The 21,668-nt window shown below is 46.0% G+C and overlaps 1 protein-coding gene across 2 annotated transcripts; it reads right to left on the bottom strand.

Moving 5' to 3' along the window:
• Nucleotides 1–668: 668 nt before the first annotated feature.
• Nucleotides 669–21,075, bottom strand: Itgax (integrin subunit alpha X). 2 transcript variants are annotated; one of them, XM_048789836.1, is made up of 31 exons: nucleotides 20,937–21,075; nucleotides 20,209–20,311; nucleotides 19,508–19,607; nucleotides 18,721–18,824; nucleotides 18,355–18,425; nucleotides 18,089–18,203; nucleotides 16,444–16,574; nucleotides 16,180–16,325; nucleotides 15,793–15,946; nucleotides 15,380–15,530; nucleotides 14,999–15,072; nucleotides 14,707–14,836; nucleotides 14,476–14,618; nucleotides 14,170–14,310; nucleotides 13,868–14,077; nucleotides 10,434–10,564; nucleotides 10,140–10,297; nucleotides 9,844–9,998; nucleotides 9,054–9,185; nucleotides 8,894–8,967; nucleotides 8,545–8,686; nucleotides 6,141–6,251; nucleotides 5,973–6,052; nucleotides 5,785–5,868; nucleotides 3,378–3,456; nucleotides 3,161–3,268; nucleotides 2,965–3,048; nucleotides 2,676–2,789; nucleotides 2,448–2,549; nucleotides 2,057–2,167; nucleotides 669–1,544 (listed from the first exon to the last, which is right to left on the bottom strand). In XM_048789836.1, exons 2-31 carry the CDS (start codon nucleotides 20,243–20,245, stop codon nucleotides 1,446–1,448), a joined length of 3,471 nt encoding a protein of 1,156 aa, XP_048645793.1. In that variant the 5' UTR covers nucleotides 20,246–20,311; nucleotides 20,937–21,075; the 3' UTR covers nucleotides 669–1,445. The 2 variants fall into 2 exon arrangements, with proteins under 2 accessions (XP_048645793.1, XP_015346843.1); XM_015491357.2 differs by lacking the exon at nucleotides 20,937–21,075 and having other exon boundaries at nucleotides 20,209–20,373.
• Nucleotides 21,076–21,668: the final 593 nt, after the last annotated feature.

Below are 21,668 nucleotides of genomic sequence, written 5' to 3'. Positions count from 1 at the left end.
CTAAAATAAGATGCATTCCATGTTTGTATAAATACATCAAAATAGATTTCTGCTGTCATATGTAACTAAAAAGAACAAATAGCAGAAGACTGTTCTTTTTAGTTACATATGTTCTTTTTAGTTACATTTAAAAATGTAACTAAATGACCTTTTGGGGAGAAGCAAGTTCCTGATATGGAAGTAAGAGTGTTATTGAATCATTAACCATATGCAATCAGTATGCTTTGCAACACATGCTAGGATTGGTGAGAAACACTTGTGTATTGGTTCACTCCAGTGACCTCTCCAGATGGAAGAGAAGCCAGTGAGGGCTGCCATTTCTTTGTTCTTGCATCCTCCCACCAAGTCTTTCTCCACAGCTCCATCAGCTTCCATTAGCAACAGTCAAGAGAACAGAGTGAGTAGAGTAAGAGGTCAGGTTATCTATCCTCAATATAGGGACGGTCCTAATCTCCATTCTGGTTAACTGTCTTGGCCTGACTCCAGGTCTCAGGGCTGGCCAGAGTCCACCATGGTAAAGGGACCCATGGGCATTAATGTCCAAGACTTACTCCATAAAAGGCCTGAACTTTAGACTTTTAACATATTTTCCATTAAAGGTACATACATCTTTTTGTGCATGTTTTAATTTACTAATGCAAACATTTAAAACACACTTTTTAAAAATGTTCTGGCATTTCTTCATTTATTATATTGGGGGCCTCAAAAAGTGGGAGTGGCTTAGGCCTCTTTGGACCTGGAACTGGTTGAGCTTCAGTAGCACTGGGGCAGAATCCCTTCCGAGAGGATACCCTCCCTCCCAGTTATCAATGCTGACCAATGCCAGAAGCCAGCTTTATGAATTCCAGTGTATAGTCATTTCATTCCCAATTCAGTTTGAGAAATCTGGACTGAAATTCCCAAAACAAAGCTAGGAACTGACATGACAGTAATTTACTAAGAATGGGGATGACAAGGAGACACAGAGCATCTCATGCTGTGTGCTATGAAGCCCACCTTCTAGAAATGGAATGGGATGTCTAACACCAAAATGAGAGTTCAGACATTATCCTAAAAGTAACGGGAGCCACTGACGATGGATGAGAATGAGTGACTCATTTAGTTCTGTATTTTAGAAAGATCACTGGTGGCTAGCGGAGGGAGGGAGACTGGAACCTGAGACTATAGTCCATGGATTTCTGGGTAGAAATTCCAAGCCCTCTAGATCATGACAGAGACCCAGTCCTCAGGGTTTCCAGCTGGAGCCTTGACAAGATGAATAAAACTTCCCAGACAAGACACTCTGGGTAGACATATTGCATTTTCCCAAAAAGTGAAAGCAGCCTGATCCCAGCCTCCTTCGTGTGGAATGTTCTTTCCCCCTTAGGCCCAACACAGGTGAGAGTAAGAGGAACTAGAAAACCTATCGGGGAGAATAGTTCCAAAGGAGAACAGGAAGTCATTTTTCACTGAGCATCTTGGGGGTCTAATGTTCCATTTTCTGGGACAAGCTGTCCATTTGCTTCCTCCATCATTTCCTTATATTGACGTTTGAAGAAGCCAACCTGTGGAGAAGATCAGGAAGTCCAGTAAGAGAAAGGAAAAGTGGTGAAATGGGGAAGAGGAAGGGATCACCATTTGTAGAACTCCTACTATGTTCAAAGCACAGCATAAGGAGCTTTGTACTCATTATCATTTAGAATTAGATCCAGATTCTGTCAGCCATAAGTACAATCAGCTTCACAATGAGAAAAGTAAAGACTTACAGTGGACTAGGCACTTTCCTACAGTCAAAGAAATAATTAATGGTGGTATCAACATTCAAATCCAAGTATTCATGGCTTTATGTTATGTTCTGCTGCAAAGGGAAAGACTAGAAAGGTAAAGGAGCAGAAAAGAAAGGGAGAGATGAGATGATATCTGAGAATCAGGAAGATACAAATGGGGGGGGGCGAAATTGGTGACTGATAATATGAGGGGAGGGAATTTCTCATATGAACCGACTTAATGAGAATGCACATCCAACTCCAAAATGAGCTCTTTCTTACCCTCATGGCTAGAGTGGATTTAAACTTGCCTTATACAATGTGGCAGTGATGAGAGCCAGTAGCAGCAGACCTCCCACACAGCTGCCCACAATGAGGGGGATAGGGTCATAGACCTCATTCTTCTCCAGCACTGTCTTCATCTGGAGTAGAGGTGACCCATCAGAAAGTATTGGGCCTCATGCAATCTCAGAAACCCCCAACCCCAACCCAGTTTTCCTGGCTTTAGATCCCTCCCCTCCTTCCCTAGGCCCTGCTCTAAGAGGTGAGATGCAGGAACACTCAAACTCTTCAGGGCAACTGTTTTGCCCAGGGACCTTCCTCCCTCCTCCCTCTAAGCTTGCAAACCCCCCACCCAGCAGCACAGATTTAGTATCAGGAGCCTCTTACCAGCCTGGCCACTGCCTACCCCACAGTCACTACCTGGGCTCTCAAAAATGCCTCCTGTCCTGGAAGCTGGGCATACACAGATCTGTCAAATGTGATTTCAGCCACACTCATGACTGACAGCTTCTTCTGCAATGTCTGCAAGACAGTGTTAGGGTGAGGGGATCTGGAGAGGGAAGCTCAGAGTTCAGAAAATGATCTGGCCTAAGGCATGGTACAGACCCATCAGGTACCATGTGAATCTGAGGGAAGGGGCCTACACACCTGGCTGACCCAGCCAAAGCTGAGGTTGCCCTTCAGGATGAAGTCAAGCTCCTCCTGGATGCCGAAGGAGGGGATGTCACAGCGGAACCTCAGGCAGCCAGCAATGGAACAGTCCTAGGTAGAGAGACATAGTATCAGGCCATAGGAAGGTGAGTTTGAAGGTAGAAGACAGACTTAAACCACATGATTAGAGGGAAACATCCACATCTGAATCTGATGTAACAGGATTCCTGAATTAAATTCCTCTGATATGTGGCTAAAGTGGCGAATAGCCCAGAGCCCACCTCACCAGCACAGGATTCTTATGAATATGAGTCAGGAAGTCAGACTCTGTGGGAACTAGTCTCTCCGAAGAGCACTGAATGGATGGGTTCTGGGAGAAAACATGAAAAAAAGTCTCAGTTGGGACATTGGCAGCTCATGAGGAAAATAGGTAATCCAGGTAAGGGATATTAATGGAGGAACCAAACACAGTCTTTGGGTACCTGAAGGGGAGAGACCTCCACCTCTGTCCACACAGCCACTCCATTCAGATTCACAGGCACGCAGAAGTCAATGCTGACAGGCAGGTCCCTTTGTCCCAGGTTATTCACCTGCACAGAAGGCAGTGAGGGCAGAGCCCATGCCAGATTCTCATCCCTCCTGGCTCTCCAGTTCCAGGGCTCCTTCTCTAGACCAACCTCCTTTGTCTCCACCACTTGCCTGGTATCTGTGCTTGGCCACACTGCCTCCCTTCTCCTCTGAAGCTGAGAAGTTGAGGTACTTGGTGGATTGGTCGTGGCTGGAGAAAGAAAAGGCATGAGTGAATTTGAAGACCCATGGTGGTCTTCTGAGGAGGCTGTGAATCTGGCATGATGAAAGAGGTGGTCAGTGGGGCCTCAGCATGACTTGGAATGAGATCTGAGTTGGGATAAAGGATGGTTTCGAGAGTAGGGCCAAGCTTTGACATGGGTGTAAAGTACTTGCAGGAGTTGCCCACAGAGGAGATTTCTCAGGGCACTGAGCAGGGTGGCAGTGAAAAGAACAGTTATGCCACTAGCTTCTGGGAGGGTGGGAGCCAGAGCCTGCCCCTCTCTGCACCACAGTTCTCCTTTCAGTTCTTCATGAGCATATAGGATGCTGGTGGGCATATAGGACACAGCAAAGATTGGGGGAGACTCAAGCTGACCCTGCCAGCCATGTGCCTACTAAGCACTGTGCCCCTTTCTGAAGTCCCACAGGCCTTCCCTAGGGCCCTTCTCTCCTGTTTCCTTGGCTTTTCCTGAACTGGGGCTTGGGGTGAGGGGTCCCAACAACAGACTCTTCAAGGGTTCTCACTGTCACAATACTTCCTAAGGTCTACTTGAGCCTAAGCCAAGAGATGCATTGGCCAGGATGATGGCTGGTCTCACCTCTGACCCTCACTGCTCCATTCCTTGGGTACCTCTCCTTTGCCTGCATAGTCCAAATTCCAGCCCACTATTCCTAATTTAAGTTTCATTCTTCTTTTGCAAGAAATGTTTCAGACTGGGCCTGGGGCCCCCTTTGAGGGTCCCCACCCACAGAGCCACATCTGCAGAGTGTGGCTGAGCTGTAGGGTCACACATAATGATAGTGTACCCCACCTATGGGTCCCCTGAAAGAAGGTGTGAGAACCCCAGTATACACCCCAGCAAACGAGTTCACAGCATGCATCTGGCTGGGATCCCCCAAACATGCAGGTGCAAATGAGAAAGTGAAACTCTAAACAGGAAGAGATCAGTTAGTGAGGCATGTCCCATAAGAGCAGAGGCTTATATTTAGCTTTGATGATGCATATGAGCTCAATAGATTATTGTTGAAGGTCAAATGAATTTATAGAAAGTAACCACAGCACTGTGCCTGCCACATAGCAAACACTAGGAAGGCATTTGTTGAAGGAAGTTATCTGCTTAAAAACTGGCTACTTCTTAGTTTTAAACACCTCATCTAATCCCCTTGAGCAGCATTTTAAGGCCCTATCCTTTTATCCAACTTCTTCCTGACATCCAATCTCTGTAGCAGGCAGATCATCTATCCTTATTCTTACCAGGAGGGCAAAGGGGGAGGGGATTCTAAAGTCCTATGGTATAAATCTGCTCTGTGAAAAGAAGTGTCCTGCCCAAATGCCAAGAGCCCCTTTCAGAATCACTGTTGGTCAAGACCAAGGCTGTAGACCCTTCAAAATTTATCTGAGACCACCTCTTACAGGAGGCCCTAGTCTCCCCTTGGAAACTCACTACTGTGGTTTGGATATTGAATGTCTGCCAAAGGCCCATGTGGCACTTCTGGGAGGTGGTAGAGCCTTTAGGAGGTGGGTGTGGCCTAATGAAAGGTCTTTAGGTCATTTGGGGCCTGCTCCTAAAGGGAACTGTGATACCACAGTATCTTTCTTTTCTGCCATGAGGTGAGCATTTCTGCCATGATGTGATACCTCATCACAGGCCCAAAGCAACAGGGCCACCTGATCATGAACTAGAACCTCCAAAACTGTAAGACAAAATTAATCTTTTATATTTAAGTTGATTATCTCAGGTGTTTGTTATATTGAGGAAAGACTGACTAACACACCTATATCATCTTAGGGTACAGAACCATAGAGCAGCCCTTGATGAGATTCTGGCTTGGATCAGGGTAACATTGCTACTCAATAAGGTTGTAAAAAACCTCAAAGTCAGGGACTTGTCTCATATATCCTAGGGAACCCAAGAGAATCTTTTTAAAAAATCTCTTTTTTGGTATTATTTTATTTTTTTTATTTTTCCTACATTTTCATTGGTGCATTATAATTATACATAATAGTGGGGATCATTATGACATGCACACAAATCATTATTACATGCACCCAAGAAACAATCTTGAGGATTTTTGGAAAGTGTTCTGAGACTTATAAGCTCTGTTAAATTATTAAATGCAGGATATAATATCATATCTATCCCACAATAAACAACCATTGATTAATAAGCACTACTAGAAGATTTACCTAGCACTTGAAAGGATAATGATAAAACCTAAAATAACGCAGACGTTCACCTGCTGCTGAGGTGAAAACCACTTCCTTCTCCCAATTAGGAAGATGGAGAAGAACCCTTTTGAGGTCTCAGTGGGGTACCTGCTGATCACAGGGTAGACAGCATACTTCACCGGGAGCTCCAGCTGGAAGGTGGTCTTGCTGGTCCTGGGGGAGTTATTCTCACTGGAAAAAGATGAAATGCCAGTTTCCAAAGGCCCCAAAGGAGGAGGATGGGATGTGAGGCTGGGGGTGAGAAGGGTGCTGCCCCTGGGCCTAGCCTGTCTCACCTGCTCACATTGGCTGTCAGAAGCAGCCTGTCTCCCAGCACAGCTTTGGGGGAGACATCAAAGGTAGCCAAAAAGGTGATCTGAGAAAGAGAAAGGAATAGGGAGGTCACAAAGGAGTAAAGCCTGGTGGAGGCAGGGGAGGAGGGGGTGTGCAGAAGCCAGGCTGACCTTAGTGCCCCCGCGGAAGATGAGGTGGTGGATGCTGCAGCTGGTTCTCCAGGTACCCTGGCTCCCTGCTGGGGTGCTGTCACATGTCCAGTGCACGGGGCGCAGCTTCAGCTGATTTCAGAAAAAGGTAGGCAGGAAGGAAAAAAAAAACAACAAGATGCTTATTTATTAGAATTTCAAAGAGACTCTAATGTAGGGACGAGGCAGGGTATTGTTTTCAAAGATTTCAGCAAAAGAAAAAAATAAGACAAAACAAAATGAGCAATCTACCTTCATGTTATCCCCTACACTCTATCTGCAAACTTCCTCCTAGGGTAGAAATCTCTAATTATTAGAATTTTCCTTTTTTATTTATTGTCATTTCCAAAGGTACTTGTTTTATTCAGCTATCTTCACCTTCTTTTCCTGAATAATTTATTTTTTAATAGAACATTAAAATTATATGTAGTATTTGGGTTCATTGTGATAAAATCATGCATGCAAGGAATTTGATTTTAATTCCCTTTGCCCCTCTTATTCCTCCCAATATTCTCCCTCTTCTGCTCTACTAAACTTCCTTTGGTGAAATTCCCTTTGTACCTTCATATATGAATACAACATGATTTTGTTAAATTCATTCCATTTATTCTTTTTCTGAATAATTTAAAGCACATTCCAGACTTCATATGGTTTTATCCAGCTTTACTTCAGGGTCTACCACAAGTAGATACCTCACCACAAGCCCAAAGCAACAGGGCCACATAACCACAAGCCCCAATAAACCACACCCAGAAAAATTAACAGTAACTACTTAATACGAACTTCACATTCCATTTTCTTGGACAGTCTCCAGGTATTTTTCACTACTCATTTGCTAAAATCATACATAACAAGGTCTACATATTGCCTTTGGTTGATATGTCTAGAAACACTTTCAGTGACAGGACAATATGGGAAGAGCCCTCCCTAAGTGAACAAAGTGATTTGCATTCCATCTTTCTCAGGTCAAATACTGCTTTCCTTTAAGTTCTCTAAAATGCCATTTCAGGAAATCATGTTTTCTGTTCTGTAAAATGACTCAGGTAAAAGAGGTCTTTTGTTGTCATTGGCATTAAAAATAAATTCAGGATAAAATAACTTGGAACCAGTTAAAAAAAAAGTAATGATCCTATTGGAAATGTTAGACTAAGGAAACATAGCAAACATGACAAACAAATTTAATGTGCAGACCTAGTTTAGATCCTTGTTCAAATAAACCAGGCACAAAAAGACATTTTTGAGACCATCAGGGAACTTTGACTATGGTCTAAATACCAAGGAATCATTCATTTTTTTGAGTGAGATAATGGCTTTCGGGTCATGTAAGATGTCCCCATTTTTCAGAACTACAGACTAAAATAAGAACTCAACGTATGGGATTTATTTTAAAATATTTTCAGCAAAAGGAAACAAATTGAGCAAAATATTGATAATTATTGAATCTAGGTGATAAGTTTTTAGGAAACTTGTTGAACTATTCACTGCTTTGGAAATGTTTAAATTTTCTCATAATAATTGTTTTTTGAAAAAAAAATCTGTTTCTCTTTGACTCCCTATAGCCATAGTTCTGTCTTCTAGAAGAGAGAATGGCAAAGAGTAGCCCACCACCTATTTTTATAAATAAAATTTTATTGGATCCTAGCTTTGCTCATTCATATACATATTCTTATCAATGTCTGCTCTCATTCTACAGCAGTGGATTGAGTGGCTGGGACAGAAAATGTTTGGTCCACAAAACTGAAATATTTCTTATCTAGTCCTTTAATAGCAATACTTTGAATTGGTAATTCAATTCAAAGTAATCAAGAAATTCTTTCTTCTACAGAACCATGTTTTAAAATACTTGAGGGTTGAGATAGGTTTTCCTTTAAATAAGGATATGGTAAGGCATAAAAGAAATTTAAAGCAGGCTACCCTCTCTCCATACTAGTAGCCTCCTAGGAACTTATTTCTGATAGTCAGGGTCTTAAAAATGCAATGTTCAGCTGGGCATGGTAGTACATGCCTGTGATCCCAGCAGCTCAGGAGGCTGAGGCAGGAGGATCACAAGTTCAAAGCCAGCCTCAGCAACTTAGTGAGGCTCTAAGCAACTTAACAAGATTCTGTCTCAAAATAAAAAAAAATAAAAAGGGCTGGGGATGTGGCTCAGTGGTTATGTCCCTCTGGGTTCAATCCCCAGTACCCCCACCAAAAAATAACCAAAGTCAAATATGGCAGGCATGAACAGGGACAAACCCCAAACAGCACAACTATATCCATCTAACCAAGATCAGCCCAGATCTCTTGGACCAGTAGAGGCTGCTAAGCAGTGGCCAACCAGCCTGAGCGTTGAACCTAGAACAGGTATATCCTGATTCCCAGCCTCTTCCATCCCCAGAAAGAATACCTGGCCCCCTGACACACGTCGATAGGACAGCCCTGTTGGGTAGAAGAAGGTGACTGTGGTTCCATAGGAATCTTCACCGTCATTTGACACTGTTACTTCTGCGTTCAGCTCCAGGTTACTTCCCACCACCAAGGTCTTCATGCTAGGTTATTGGGGTGGAAGGAGGGGATGACTCTGTGACTGAGGCTAGAAATGTTCTGGGGATAAAATGTGGGGTAGGAGGATGGAAAGTAGACAGGTGACAGGTTCTTAATCCCAGGTGGGAACGTTAGGGAACCAAAGACAGGAGTCCCAGGTTGTGGGAGTGAGGCTGGGGCCCAGGGTCAGGCCCAAGCAGGTGGAAGCTCACCCTGAGAAGTCAAAGGTGATGCCAAGGTCATCCTGGCAGATGTGGTCAGCCCCACAGTTCTTCTCAAAGGGGAGCTGAGAGAAAGACAACACAGGATTTTCCAGAGATCCAGAGGCCATCCTGTGTTATCCCTCTGGGAGACCCCAACACCAGGGCTCACCGAAGCTGTGAAGTATGTCTGAGCATCTGCAGCCAGAATAGGCCGGAGGTCTCTGAAGGAAGGGATGGGCTTGCCCTCCAGAGAGAAGTTGAGACGCAAGATGATGGGAGTCAATGAGTCCTCCACACAGGACTAGAGGACATTGAAGGGAGGATGTTAAAGAAAATACTGTGCAAAGTTACTAAGTGCATCTGTAAACGGAGTAATAATGAGAGCTATCTGCACTCAGTATGTATTTGTTGCTATTATCCCCACCATGCAGAATCTTTGCCCAATATTCACACATGGCTCCCTTGATTTGCTCAATGTCTTCTCAAACTACACTCCTCCAAGAGGCCTCCCTGACATCCTCCTGATTTTGTCTTTCTTCCTAGTAGTTTTCACAACCTGACACCTATTATCTGGAAACTTATTTGGTTTGGAATTCCCCCCACCCCACCCAGAACCTCCTGTGAGCAATAGCTGCTTTGTTCCCTGCTGTGTCCCCCTAGACAGGGCTTGTCTCAGAGAAGCAAAGCCATAAATAAGTGCCCACTGGATGCCTGAAAGTCAGCCTGAAGGAAGCTCCTGAGTTCTCTCAGCAGCCCTTTTCTCTTTCCTGAAATCCAATTGTGTAACCTCTCGCAGTTGCAGCCCACCTTGTTCATTCCTTCACTCATTTAGTTAACATGTTTGAAGCACCATCTGCATGCTAGATTCTATGCCCCTTTCTTTATCTGACCAGCCTGCTGCCAGCCTCCAAATGGCCTCTACCCACATCTCTCCCTGCATCCATCTGAGGACCCCTCACCGGAAGGAGCAACTTCATAGATTCACAGTACTTGTTCAGTCCAAGGTCTTTGACTCTAGTAAGGGTCCTGGTATTTGTCTCTTTGAAGATAGCACGGGGACTCAAGTGACCAGGGTCAAGGGCTAAGTCAATGGTCACAGAGCTTTGGAGGTTATCTGTAGGGAAAGCAGGGCATGCAGAGGGCTGAGTGGACCAGAAACTCCCCAGGTGGGTAAAGGTCAGGCAGGAGACAGGAGTCCTAGGCAGGAGAACTCCAGAGGTCAGGGTGTTCTGGGTAAGAGAGGGAGAGGACTCACTTTGTTGGTTCTTGGGAGTTCCATAAATATCAAGACAGATAGTAGCATCACCCAGTTCCTGGACAGAGGAGTCCTGCTCGTGACACTCAAACACAGACCTGGAGATCTCTGCAGGTGTGAAGTGTATGGTCACCCACACTCTGAGAACAGGTCTGGTCCTATGGGCAGAACATCAAGCTGAGAACAGGTCCTTGGCTCCTAGGAGCACAACCTGCAATGGGGGGCGGGGGTGCAGGTATCCGATCTGGACCTAGGACCACATGGGGAATATCTGAGGAAGGAATCTGTTCTTACCTGAGCAGCAGCACTTGTCCCTGGGACCCTACAGCCAGGTCCACCAGTCCATCCATAGTGAGGTCCTGACCCCCACTCAGTGACTGCCCAAAATACTGGAGTGTGGGGGAGAACTGAGAGCCTGCAATTCTCTATTTAGAAGAGAAGGTGAGTCAGGAGGAGACAGTATGGATTTGATTGGTCCTCCAAGGGTTCCTTTATTAGAGGCTTGGTCCTTGGTGCAGCAGACCCTTTAAGAGGTGGAGGCTAGTGGAAAGTAACTGGGTCTTTGGGGCATTGCCCTCTCAAATCATTAAGTAGTTCTTATGTGGGCCCAATTAGTTCCATAGAGAATTGTTATAAAAGAACAAGACCATCCCCTCTCCTTATTCTCTCTGACATCTTGTCTTGCCATGTAATCCCAACTTCTCACATGTGTTCCCACCATGACACCATCTGCCATGATGTGATGAAGCCAAGGGCCTTTTTTTTAAATACATTATTCAGCCTCAGATATTTTGTTGTAGCAACTGAAAATGGAGTGAAATGGGGTAATGGGACAAGTTGGAAATAAGCAACAAAAAAAATAAGAGGTATGAATGTGAAAGATAGAAAGGGTGAGATGTGAAAAGAGGTCACCAAGAAGGGCCTAAAAAGAAGAGGTTATAGTGGGAAAATTATGACTGAAGAAAAGAAACAATTCCTAAGAAGTAAAGAAGTGGAGATTAGAAGGCTATGCTGTTGACCTGAGTTTCATTTATTCATTCATTCATTCAGTTAGTCCCTGGTTCCAATTCTAACTTCTCCACAAATCTTTATGTAACTCAGTTTTCCCCATCTTCTACAGGAAGTAGTAATACTTGCAAGTTTAATTATAAGCGTAGATGAATTTATCCATATAGCTTTTAGAACAGCACGTAGAGTATGGTCAATAAATAGTCAGTGACTTTTTGATGAATCTCAAGGTTAAAAGTGACCAAGAATCCATCTAGTCTCACCTTTCATTTCACAAATAAAAGAGAGAGGTTGGGGGATTGTGCCAAATTCCCATGACCTTTTGGAGGCTGATTCCAGACCTCAGACTATCTGCCTCCAAGCCCAAGGCACCTTTTGCTATCTCTTCAAAGAACAGGAGAGGCTGAGTTGGGATGGGGGTGGCCACACCCAACCCAGATTCTACCTGCCTGGGCATTACTCCTGTGGGTTCTTTTCCCTTTATTTCCATTACTGTTGTAATGCCCAATCCTAATCCCCTTAAATCTCTCGCACTGTGAGGACTAGCAGAATAATAATTATTAAGAAAAATAATGAAATAAAAAGAGAAACTTACCAATTACTAAGGATGGCAAGGCTAGTGGGGTAGAAACAGCACAATCAAGTCAATGCTCAGGGCCTCAACTCTCAGAAAAGCTGACCCCAGTGCTGTGTCCTCAGGGTTAGTGTAGGAGCCAGCAGAGAACAAGGCAAGGCCAGTCCAATCAAGTGTGTGATGAGACAAGTGATGGAGTGGAAGGAAGGGGAAATCCTGGTGGGTCAGTGAATTCAGAAAGGCTTCCTCTTGGAGTCAGGCCTTTCAGGTAGAACCCAGGTGATATTTGTAATCAAGGATCTACCCAGATATACCTCTGAGCAAGCGGAAATTAAACAAATTAGTGTGGACTGAATGCAGTTTCTGGTTATTCTCCACAAGGTCTTTCACCCTCTTCTTTAGACCCCTCTTCCTGAACCTGTATTAACAGTAGTTACAACATTAACTGATTATAAGAGTATAACACCTTTTATGAGCCCTCCATCATGCTCACCCTCATAGCAGCAGCCATATGAAGCTGATTCTCTTATGATCACCATTTTACAAAGAGAAACTGAGCACAGAGAGGTGAGTAACCTGACCAATATATAGATATTAGTAGAACTACAGGGACCATCCTTGATACCTTTTTTGTGCTACTTTCTGTCTCTCTGTATTTGCCTATTCTGTTCATTTTATGTAAATATAATCATGTAATATATAGTCCTCTGTGACTGCCTTCTTTCACTAAATATAATGTTTTCAAGATTCATCATGTTGTAGCATGTGTCAGTACCTTGTTACTTTTATGGCTGAATAATATTCTATCTAGTGGGCATACCACATTTTATTTATCCATTCATCTGCAGATAGACATTTGGATTGTTTCCATCTTTGGGCTATTATGAACAATGCTGCAAAGAACATTCTCATGTACAAGTTTTTGTGTGGATTTCTTCCAGTAGTGGATTTTTTGAGTCATAGAGCAACTCTAGCATTTCTGAGAAACTGTCAGACTATTTTGCAAAGCAGCTGCACCACTTTACATTACCACCAGCAGTGAATGAGGGCACCAATTTCTCCACATCCTCACCAATTGACCTTCTTGATTCTAGTCATTCTCATGGGTATGAAGTTGTACCTCACTGTGGTTTTGGTTTGCTGATGCCTGATGACTAATGATGTGAATATGTGCTTATTGGCCACCGCCCTCTTTTTTTTTTTTTTTTTTTTCAAGTCTTCTTTGGTGAAACATTTACCCAGATCCTTCACCTGTTTTTTAATTTGGGCTTTCTTGATTTTTTTGCCAAGGAAATCAGCTTTCTCTTCTCAGGGACTTCTTGCTCCACTGGGTGAAAAGTTCCTGCCTATATGGGCATTTGGTAGGATCACTGATGGCAGGAATGGAATAAAATCAGACAGCATCCAGTGAGATGGAGGGGTGAGTGGACAGGCTGACTGAGGCAGCTACATGAGCAACAAGGAGCCACTGAAAGGCTGAGAACTAGGCTAGAAGTCGGAAGACCCAAACCAACCTAATGGTCATTCCTGGTCCACCATGAACTTTGGACAAGTCAAGTCACATCTGTAAAATGGGTTTGCTAAACTAAGAAAGTCAAGGGTTGTATGTTTTATCTCATATGTGGAAGCTAGAAAGAAAAAGGAGGAAACAAGGTAGAGGGGGATCTCACGAAAATATAAGGGAGAGCAGTGGAGTAGAGGAAAGGAACCAGGGAGAAGGAGGAGGAAAAAGAAAGAGAAGGTCCTCGGGAATTAAAGGGACCAAATTATCCTGCTCTAGTGTGTGCATGCATGAACATGTAACACGAATCCCACTGCTATGCATAATCATAATGCATGAATAAAAAGGTTAAAAAAGAAGAAGAAAGAATATGGGTTTGCTAATGCCTAGTCTGGTAAAGCTTCTGTGGGATTAAAAGTCCTGAGTTGCAAATTACACAAGCATCCAGTCTCCATACAAAGCAGGGTGTGCAGCAGTGAGTGTTCCCATGCCTCAATTCTTCGGGTTTTACTCACTTCCACAATATGCCCAGTACTATGGCAGGGAGGAAAATGTACTAAAGGGGGACATTTTTCCAGTTGATATTGTGAAAGGAGGAGAAGCAAAGAGGAAGCTGTCACAGTGACAGGAAAAATAGTGCTTCACCTGGCTGTGGGAGGGACTGATGTCCAGTCCTGAGGTTCCATGAAATAAGTAAACAGCACCCTGGTTCTCCTCCTCTCCAGGGGCCCCAACGGCCACATCTGTCAGATAGTCCCCATTAACATCTCCCAGCACTGTCAGAGCTGCTCCAAAGCGACCCCAGGGATGGCCCCGCTCTCCACGGAGAATGATCGCACACTGCCACCTGCTCCTCTACAGAACAAAAAAACCAGTGCCAGGTCCAATCCAGGCAATCCACACCTCACACCCGGGCCCCACCCAGCCCAGGTCCCATCACCACTCACCCCCCTGGGCATGGGGCACACGGACACCTGTCCTCCTCGGGTCTGCTCGTAGTAATGGGGGGCCCCAATTAGGACCACATCGGTGCTGCCATCGCTGTCCACATCCACAGAGCAGAGGGAGGCCCCAAAATAAGAGCCGACCTGGGAGGAGAGTCTGAAGTCATCTTGCCTGCCCCTGCCAGAGGCACCTCCTTTCTGGGCCAGGTCCTGCCTCTCCCCAGGTACCAGGACCTGCCCTGTCAGCTCCCTGCTCCTAGCCACCCTGCCCGCCCTCATGTTCCACCAACACGGGCCCTCCACACCAACCTGGGTCCCTGTGACTTCAGCCTTTGGCCTCCATTGCCTGGATATCTGGGTGAAGATGACAACCTTCCCAGTGTGCTGGTGGCGAGGGGCCCCCAAGATAAGGCTGTGCACCCCTTTCCAAAGGGCCAGCTCACTGGAGTAACCTGAGGGGGCCCAGAGTCAGCACTAAGGCTTCTCCTCCCCTTCCCACAGCTTGTCATCCACCTGTCCCCCACCACAGCCTTTTCTCACCCAGGTAAGAGTCCCTCATGTCCACATTCTCCTGAGACATGTTGATGAAGGTGGGGTTCATATGTGGCGGGTACAGGAAGGCACCTCCAGACCAGCTAAAGCTCCCCACAGTCCCCAGAACTGGTCCATCCTGGGAGGAAAAGATTCCAGGGCTGAGCAGAACAAAGCAAGAGGGCAGCCTAAGCCAAACAAAGTCTGCCATTGGCTCTACACAACCATCCACTCCTCCTCTGCCTTCCCTCCTCCCAATCTTCCTCATCCTTCTTTGTCAGCCTGAAGGGACCCCACTCACAGGTGTGAACACAGCGCTGAAGCCCTCCTGGGACATTTCCATTTCGAAAGAGCTACTGCTTATGGTCTCTGTACCTGGGGAAGGCATGATATTTGGATTTCAGGGAGAAATTCAGCCTTTCCAAGTCCAGGAAGGATTCTTAGGAGAATCTAAGATTGGAAATCAACACCTACAACAAGGGTTATTGCCCATGACATGGGGATCTAGATTCAAAAAGGAAAAGAGGCTGGGAATATAGCTCAATTGATAAAGTGCTTGCTTTGTATGCATAAGGCCCTGGGTTCAATCCCCAGTACAAAAAAAAAAAAAAAAAAGGAGGAAGGAAGGAAAAGCCCTTGTGGATGAGGATTTCTGAAGCAAGTAGCTCTATCTCTGACTTACCTTCAATGGCAAAGATCTTCTCCTGAAGCTGGTTTTGAATATCCTTCAAAGCATCAAAGTTCTCCACTTTAAATATGTATTCATGAGCAGGCCTCGATGCAATGTCATTTAATTCTTTCCAGGAATTAATCATTTGAAAAGCCTCTCCAACCTGTCCAGAGAAAAGACCAACTCCATGAAAATAAGAAATACAATATGCCTGTATGTCTGGGTGTTGATCTCTTCCAAGAACACTGCACGTCAGGCTTATAGCACAGGTGAGAAAAATAAGGCTCAGATAGCATCAAAAGATTTGAGGGAAAGGATCATGAGTCCCCAAGCTGAGTTTTAATCCAGAAGGCAGTAGAATCTCTACCCTTGAAAGGGAAGTTGCCTGCCGGGGAGTAGTAGTAGGTAGCATCTCTATGCCCTACCCCAATTGCATAACGGATGATGCCTGCCGCCTCAGCCATGGGAATGACATCCTTATAATCCAGGTAGTCCCCTTGCTTCTGCCCATCAGTGATGACAATCAGGATCTTGGTGGCATCCTTGCGGGCCCCACTTTGGGTGGTGAACAGTATGTTTCTGTCAGGAAAGAAGAGGGTCCAGAGGCCTGTGAACAGAACTACAGCAGCCTTTGATGGCTTTGTAAAAAGGAGGCCATGCCCCTTGCAGTCCCACTCAAGAGTCCCCAACTTGGCAAGGGGGTCCCAGGCTAGATTTTCAGTCTCTGCCTGGCCCTTTCTTGAGAAGGCAGATGAGGCTCAAAGGAAGACCTGGATGCTTTGGGAAAGGAAGTAGGAGAAGTCTGGACTCACATGACCTTTTGGATGGCTGTGGCCGTGTGAGTGTACCCTTTCAGCTGGTGTACAGAATCCAACAGTGTTAGAGGGTCTGAACTGGAGATGAATTTGTTGAAATTGAAGTGTACCAAGAATTTGCTGGAGAACTGCATCAGAGAGAACTGGGAGAACCATATAGAGCTGGGGTATGAGACTGCTTCACCAGGTCCCCAGACTTTCCCCAGCAAGCCTGCCCCAAGCAGTGCCCAGCAGACTTGCACCCCTCTCCCAAGAGCTCACCTGGGTGTTGGGTCTCTGGAACTGGCTCATCACAGCCTTCACGAATCTTATCATTGTGGCAAAATTTGTGTTGGAGATGCTGCCTGAGCCATCAATCAGGAACACGATATCCTGATTCTGCCTTGGGCATTCTAGGGAAGGAGGTGGCCCTGGTCCTCCAGTGGATTCTCCAAAGAACCCATGACCTTAGCTTTCTGGTCACAAGAACTCAGTTTCCCAACACCTTCCCCCTCACTCCAGTCTGACAATCAGAGTTCAGCCCCCACACACTGGTCCTCTCCTTGTTAGAAAGTAGGGGGGGTCTGGGATTGTGGCTCAGTGGTAGAGAGCTAGCCTCCCATGTGCGGGGCCCTGGGTTCAAAACTCAGCACCACATAAAAATAAAAAAAATAAATAAAGATATTGTGTCTACCTAAAAAACTAAAAAATAAATATAATAAATGGAGCACTTGAGTTTCCTAAGGTCTCAGAGAGGCTACAACTGTGATTGAGCTGCTTCAGCCTCGTCCATCAAAAAACAGAAAAGTGAAAGTTCCTTCCATCCAGATGGTAAGAAGCTGAGAGCCTCCCCTACCCCTGGACCTGACCCCACTTATTCCCCTCTACCCCCAACTTCTTGCAAGGAAAGAAGCCTGTGCTAGCCCTGGTCAGTGTTTGTTCTTGTTTGTCAGTGCTAAACTGTACTTTTGTTCACTATTTTTAATATCATTCCTGGCCACAGCTACACACTGGTCCTATTCTGTTCTCAGCTTAAATATACACCCTTACTTTTCTCCTGGGCAAATGTGGAATCTGTCCTCAGATAAAGGAAACTTCCAGATCAGGAGGGGAGGCCCCCATTCCATTCCCGCCTCCCAGCTTCCCCTTTCTTCCCTGGAGGTCTCCCATAGAAAGACTGGTATCCTGGGGGTTCTGATGGCCCCTGTGGGTGGAGTCTCCACCCAAGGAGGTGATAAAAGGGGCACCCATCAGTAGTCAGATATAGTTTTCTCCAAGGGCGTCAGAGTGAATGTGAAACCAGGGAGTGGGCTCAGTCTGACATGGGTAAGTCTGAAAAGCTCATTCACTGTTTAGCCTCCTTATCTTGGATTCCCCATCAACACCAGAGAAGACAAGCCCGATGCCTCAACCTGTATGAACACATGCCCTTGTGCATGCACACACACACACACACACACACACACACACAACTTAGATTGCACCCTTACCACCATTCCCAGACTGCTGGACAAACCAATTGGTTATATCTATCTCAGAGCACACTGGAGGAAAATGAATCCCCTTCTCTCTAAACATAATAGCAGTTTGCATTAATGGAGCTCTCCCCTTGTGTCAGGTACTGTGCTAAACTCTGGCCACAGATCATCTTATCTTACTTTCAGTGTGGGGTGTGTTATTATCCCCATTTGGCAGATGACAAAACCAAAGCTCAGAGGGTAAGGTCACATAGGAAACGTTGTACTGTTGAACGGTGATGGGACAGGGTTTCAAAGCCAGCAGGGAAGCCATGTTTGGAGTCACTACACTGTCTAGTAAAATTTTTTCTAGATCTCCCCTTCTTATCACTCTGGTAAAAGCATCTCTGACCCCAATGCACCCCCAGTTGGATATATGTGAGCTCCCCAAAAGATCACCAAAAACTCACCCTGCAAAGCAGCTGGGAGCCTTTGGCCCTGCTCAGAGGGGGAGACCAACAGGAAGCAGAGCCCATTCAAATATATGTTCTCTCTGCATGCATGATGTACAGTGGGGCCACAGGCCTGGGGACACAGAAGGCTAGTGGGGGCAGCTGTCCCTGTCCTGCCCACCCTCCTATCCCAGCACTTCTACCATCCACAAGATCACCAATCTCAGGAGTCCCAGGTCCCCACTCCTTCCCTCAGGACCCTTTTGTGACCCAGGGAAACTCACCAGCAACTTGGAGGGCTTGGTGGTGATTGCCAGGGACAGGCCTAAGGACATATTCACAGCCTCCGGAGGGACTAAGGAGACAGACACATGCATGTTCACCCTCAAGAACAGTAAGATATGGATAGACATCCCCTCAACTTGGGAGACAAGGAGGTCTAACATGTGAAGGAGGCTTCCAGGTCTTGAAGGAGCTGAGGGAGTGCAGGGGTGCAATGGGCTGGAAGGTCTTGAGGGTATAGGAACCTCCTGTCTGAGGTCGAGGGGCTGCAGACAGAGCTGAAGCCGGCCAATGGAACACCTGTGCTCTCCGCTGGTCCCAGAGCATTGGAGCCTGGTGCTGCATCCCAGGCAAGGGCAGTGACTCACCCTGCAGGTGGATGGGCTTACATGTGCCCCTGCTGTATTCACACTTATAGAGTCCACCTGTTTGGTTGTCAGCTTTTATCTCCTTTGGGGCTCCAACCACCACCCTATGGAGAGACAAAGAACACTGTAGTGAAGAGTGCCTGGCTGGGGCCTGATGGCCACTCCAGAAAGTTTGCTCTCCTCCCTGAGCCTCGATTTCATCTATAAAATGGAGATTAAGAACAATTTAAATTCTGCAAGGGCAGCACTTTTGTCTGACTCATTCTCTGTTATATACCCTGCTCCTGAAATATATAGTAGATGCTAAATAGATATTTGTTGAATGGCTGATTCCTATAAGGTTGTGGTGAGGACTAAATTAGTGCCCATCTATAACATCCATGCTAAAATGCCTGGCACTTAGTAAGTGCTCAATAAATGTTAGCTGTGATTATTGAAAAAGCAAGACAGTGGGGCAGGAAAAGGAAGTATTGGGGACTGATTTAGAGCAAGTTATACTCTGTGCTTTTCTAATTGTGTTGAAATTAATCCTAATGCTAAGTATAATTAAAAAGAACCAATAGAAATTTTAAAACAAGAATAAATAAATGAATTATTTAAAAAAAAAAAAAAAAAAAAGACAGTGTCTACTCTCAGACCAAACATTCATCACTAGGAAAAGTTGCCACACCCAATAGAGAGAAAGTATGCAAATAATGCCCTGGAGTGTGAGAAGGGGAAGGACAGGGCTCTGTGTGGGGAGAGGAGCTGATGAAAAAGCTAGAAGTCAGTCACTACCGGTCCTCACCAGGAGTTGGCATACTGGACTACGCTGTGTCCAAACCCAGCACTGTCCACACGGAAGGTTGTCACCTTCTCTGTGTCCAAGTTGAAGCCAAGAGATGAAGCTGATGAAGACAGTGAGAAGAGAGCTTTGGAGAGAAGGGTCTTCCTCCTGCCTGACGACCACACCCAGATGCTCAGTCCCATTTTCCAGGGCCCCAACTTCCTGCTCTACTCTCTAGGTCCAATACCCCAGAGTCCCCTGGCCTCCTGGGCTCCTAGATTCATCTCACTTTTCTCTTTTGCACAGTATACAGATGGCTCTTCACCCATTGTTCCATTGTCAAGTTTCAATTCTCCAGTTCCACAGAGCAATACCCAAGCTCTAAATATAATCCTTCCCTACCCCTTACTTCTGAGGCTTCTATGAGGGAGAATCTAGGGAAATGTGGGGTCTGAAGGGGCACTATGGACACAGCACAAAATTGATTCCTTCTACTTCTGAATTGTCAATGTGGTTCACCTCTCTTCCAGCAGCAAATTCTCCCAAAATTGGTTCCTTAATATCCTTTCCCTCCACAAACTCCAGATCCCAATCCCTACGTACCAACCTCCCCCTAGTGCCAAGTCTCTCTCCCTACTCAGACCCTGATCCCCACAGTTCAGGGGGCCTGGAGCACTCTGACCCAGGTTCCTGAGACCCCCTTCCTCAGGGCCCATGCTCACCCAGGAATAGCAGGAGAGCCGTCCATGTCCTGCTCATGACTGGAAGGTCAGCTGTTGGGCTCTGAGCTCCTGGGCTTGCTGAAGGCACCACTGGACAAAGGTACTGAGGAAGAAATGAGCAGAGAAGTGGTCAGGAGGCCAGAGGCATGGAGGGAAGTTGTCAGTATGACTCAGAGGTGGGGGAGGAAAATACAACTATCATGATCAGAAAAGGGAACCCAGGTAGCCCACGCATTGCTGATCAGGAGCTGTTCTGATCAGAGATGACCTGGCTCGCTTCTTTGGCTTGCCAGTTTTTACTTGGGTGAGTGCAAACCCCCGACCAGCCTCACCTCTCGCACTTCCCTTTTGCATTAACGGTGTGCTCCCCTTGATCTTGAAATATCTATCATCTCAGAGAGGAGAGAAGAACAATGTAGCCCTTCGGGAACTAATGGAAACTCTGGTATAAACCCTTTACTTCTGACCAGGAAGCCTATAGGCCAAGGAGTAGATCATCTGGTCCCTAGGAGGAGCACAGAGTGGGCATTCATTCATTCCTTTGCTCATTTATTCATCATTTATTCAAAAAGCCTAATTTGAGGCCGATTATAAAAGTCTTTTGCTAGGTAGAAGAAAAAAAACATAAACCACAAGGCCCCCATTCTGGGGTCAGTGGAGAAAGCAAATGGGTAAATAGCAAAATGGTTGCTATGAGAGGGGAGTACGGAGACCACAGGGTGTCTTACCTGGGCTGGGAGGGTGTGAGTTTCCAAGAAGGCTTCTTGGAGGAGGCAGCACTCGAGTTGAACCTTGAAGGCAGCCTAAGTCAGGAGACTGCAAGTGGGGAGGAGGTGCTTCAGAAGGGGCATGAGGCAGAAGGGGCATGAGGCATGAGATAGAAGGGCATGTTTGAGAAACTGATGATGGGAACGATGAACGTGGGAGGTCAGAAGTGACAAGAGATGAGATCAGGGCCTTGGGGAGTTGACAAAGGGGAAGCAGGGCCTTTAAGACATGTTATTTTGGTCCTGCCGGCAGGGGGGGAAATTAAAAGGAATTAGTGAGGACTGGGATCTTCACTTCCTGCAAGTGGGTGTGTGGATCTGAGTCTTAGCGGGAAAGCCTGGTTTGGAGGTATCTTTTGGACCCAACTGCAGAATTGCTGGGGTAGGTCCTGGTGAGAGTGTGAAGAAGGAGGAGAAAGATGGGCCTGGGGTGAATCCCAGGGAATTGCCAGTGTTGGCAGCAGAGCAGGAACCCACAAAGTGGGAAGAGGGATCCTCAAAGAGGGAGAGGAAAGCACGGGGCAAGAAGAGCATCATCCAAGAGAGCTGGAGAAAAGGGGCTCAAACACGGTCACAGGTTGCTAAACATCAAGTGATTCTGTTGGTTCTGGCAACAGACACCATCAGTGACCCTGGCGTGAACCATGCCAGGGTAGGGAGAGGCCAGGCTGACAAGGGATGATGATGAGGGGT

Source organism: Marmota marmota, unplaced genomic scaffold (genome assembly GCF_001458135.2).
Source record: "Marmota marmota marmota unplaced genomic scaffold, marMar, whole genome shotgun sequence".
Taxonomy (NCBI): domain Eukaryota; kingdom Metazoa; phylum Chordata; class Mammalia; order Rodentia; family Sciuridae; genus Marmota; species Marmota marmota.
The sequence above is the reverse complement of the archived record's forward strand: the minus strand, read 5'-3'. Positions and strand labels throughout refer to the sequence as shown.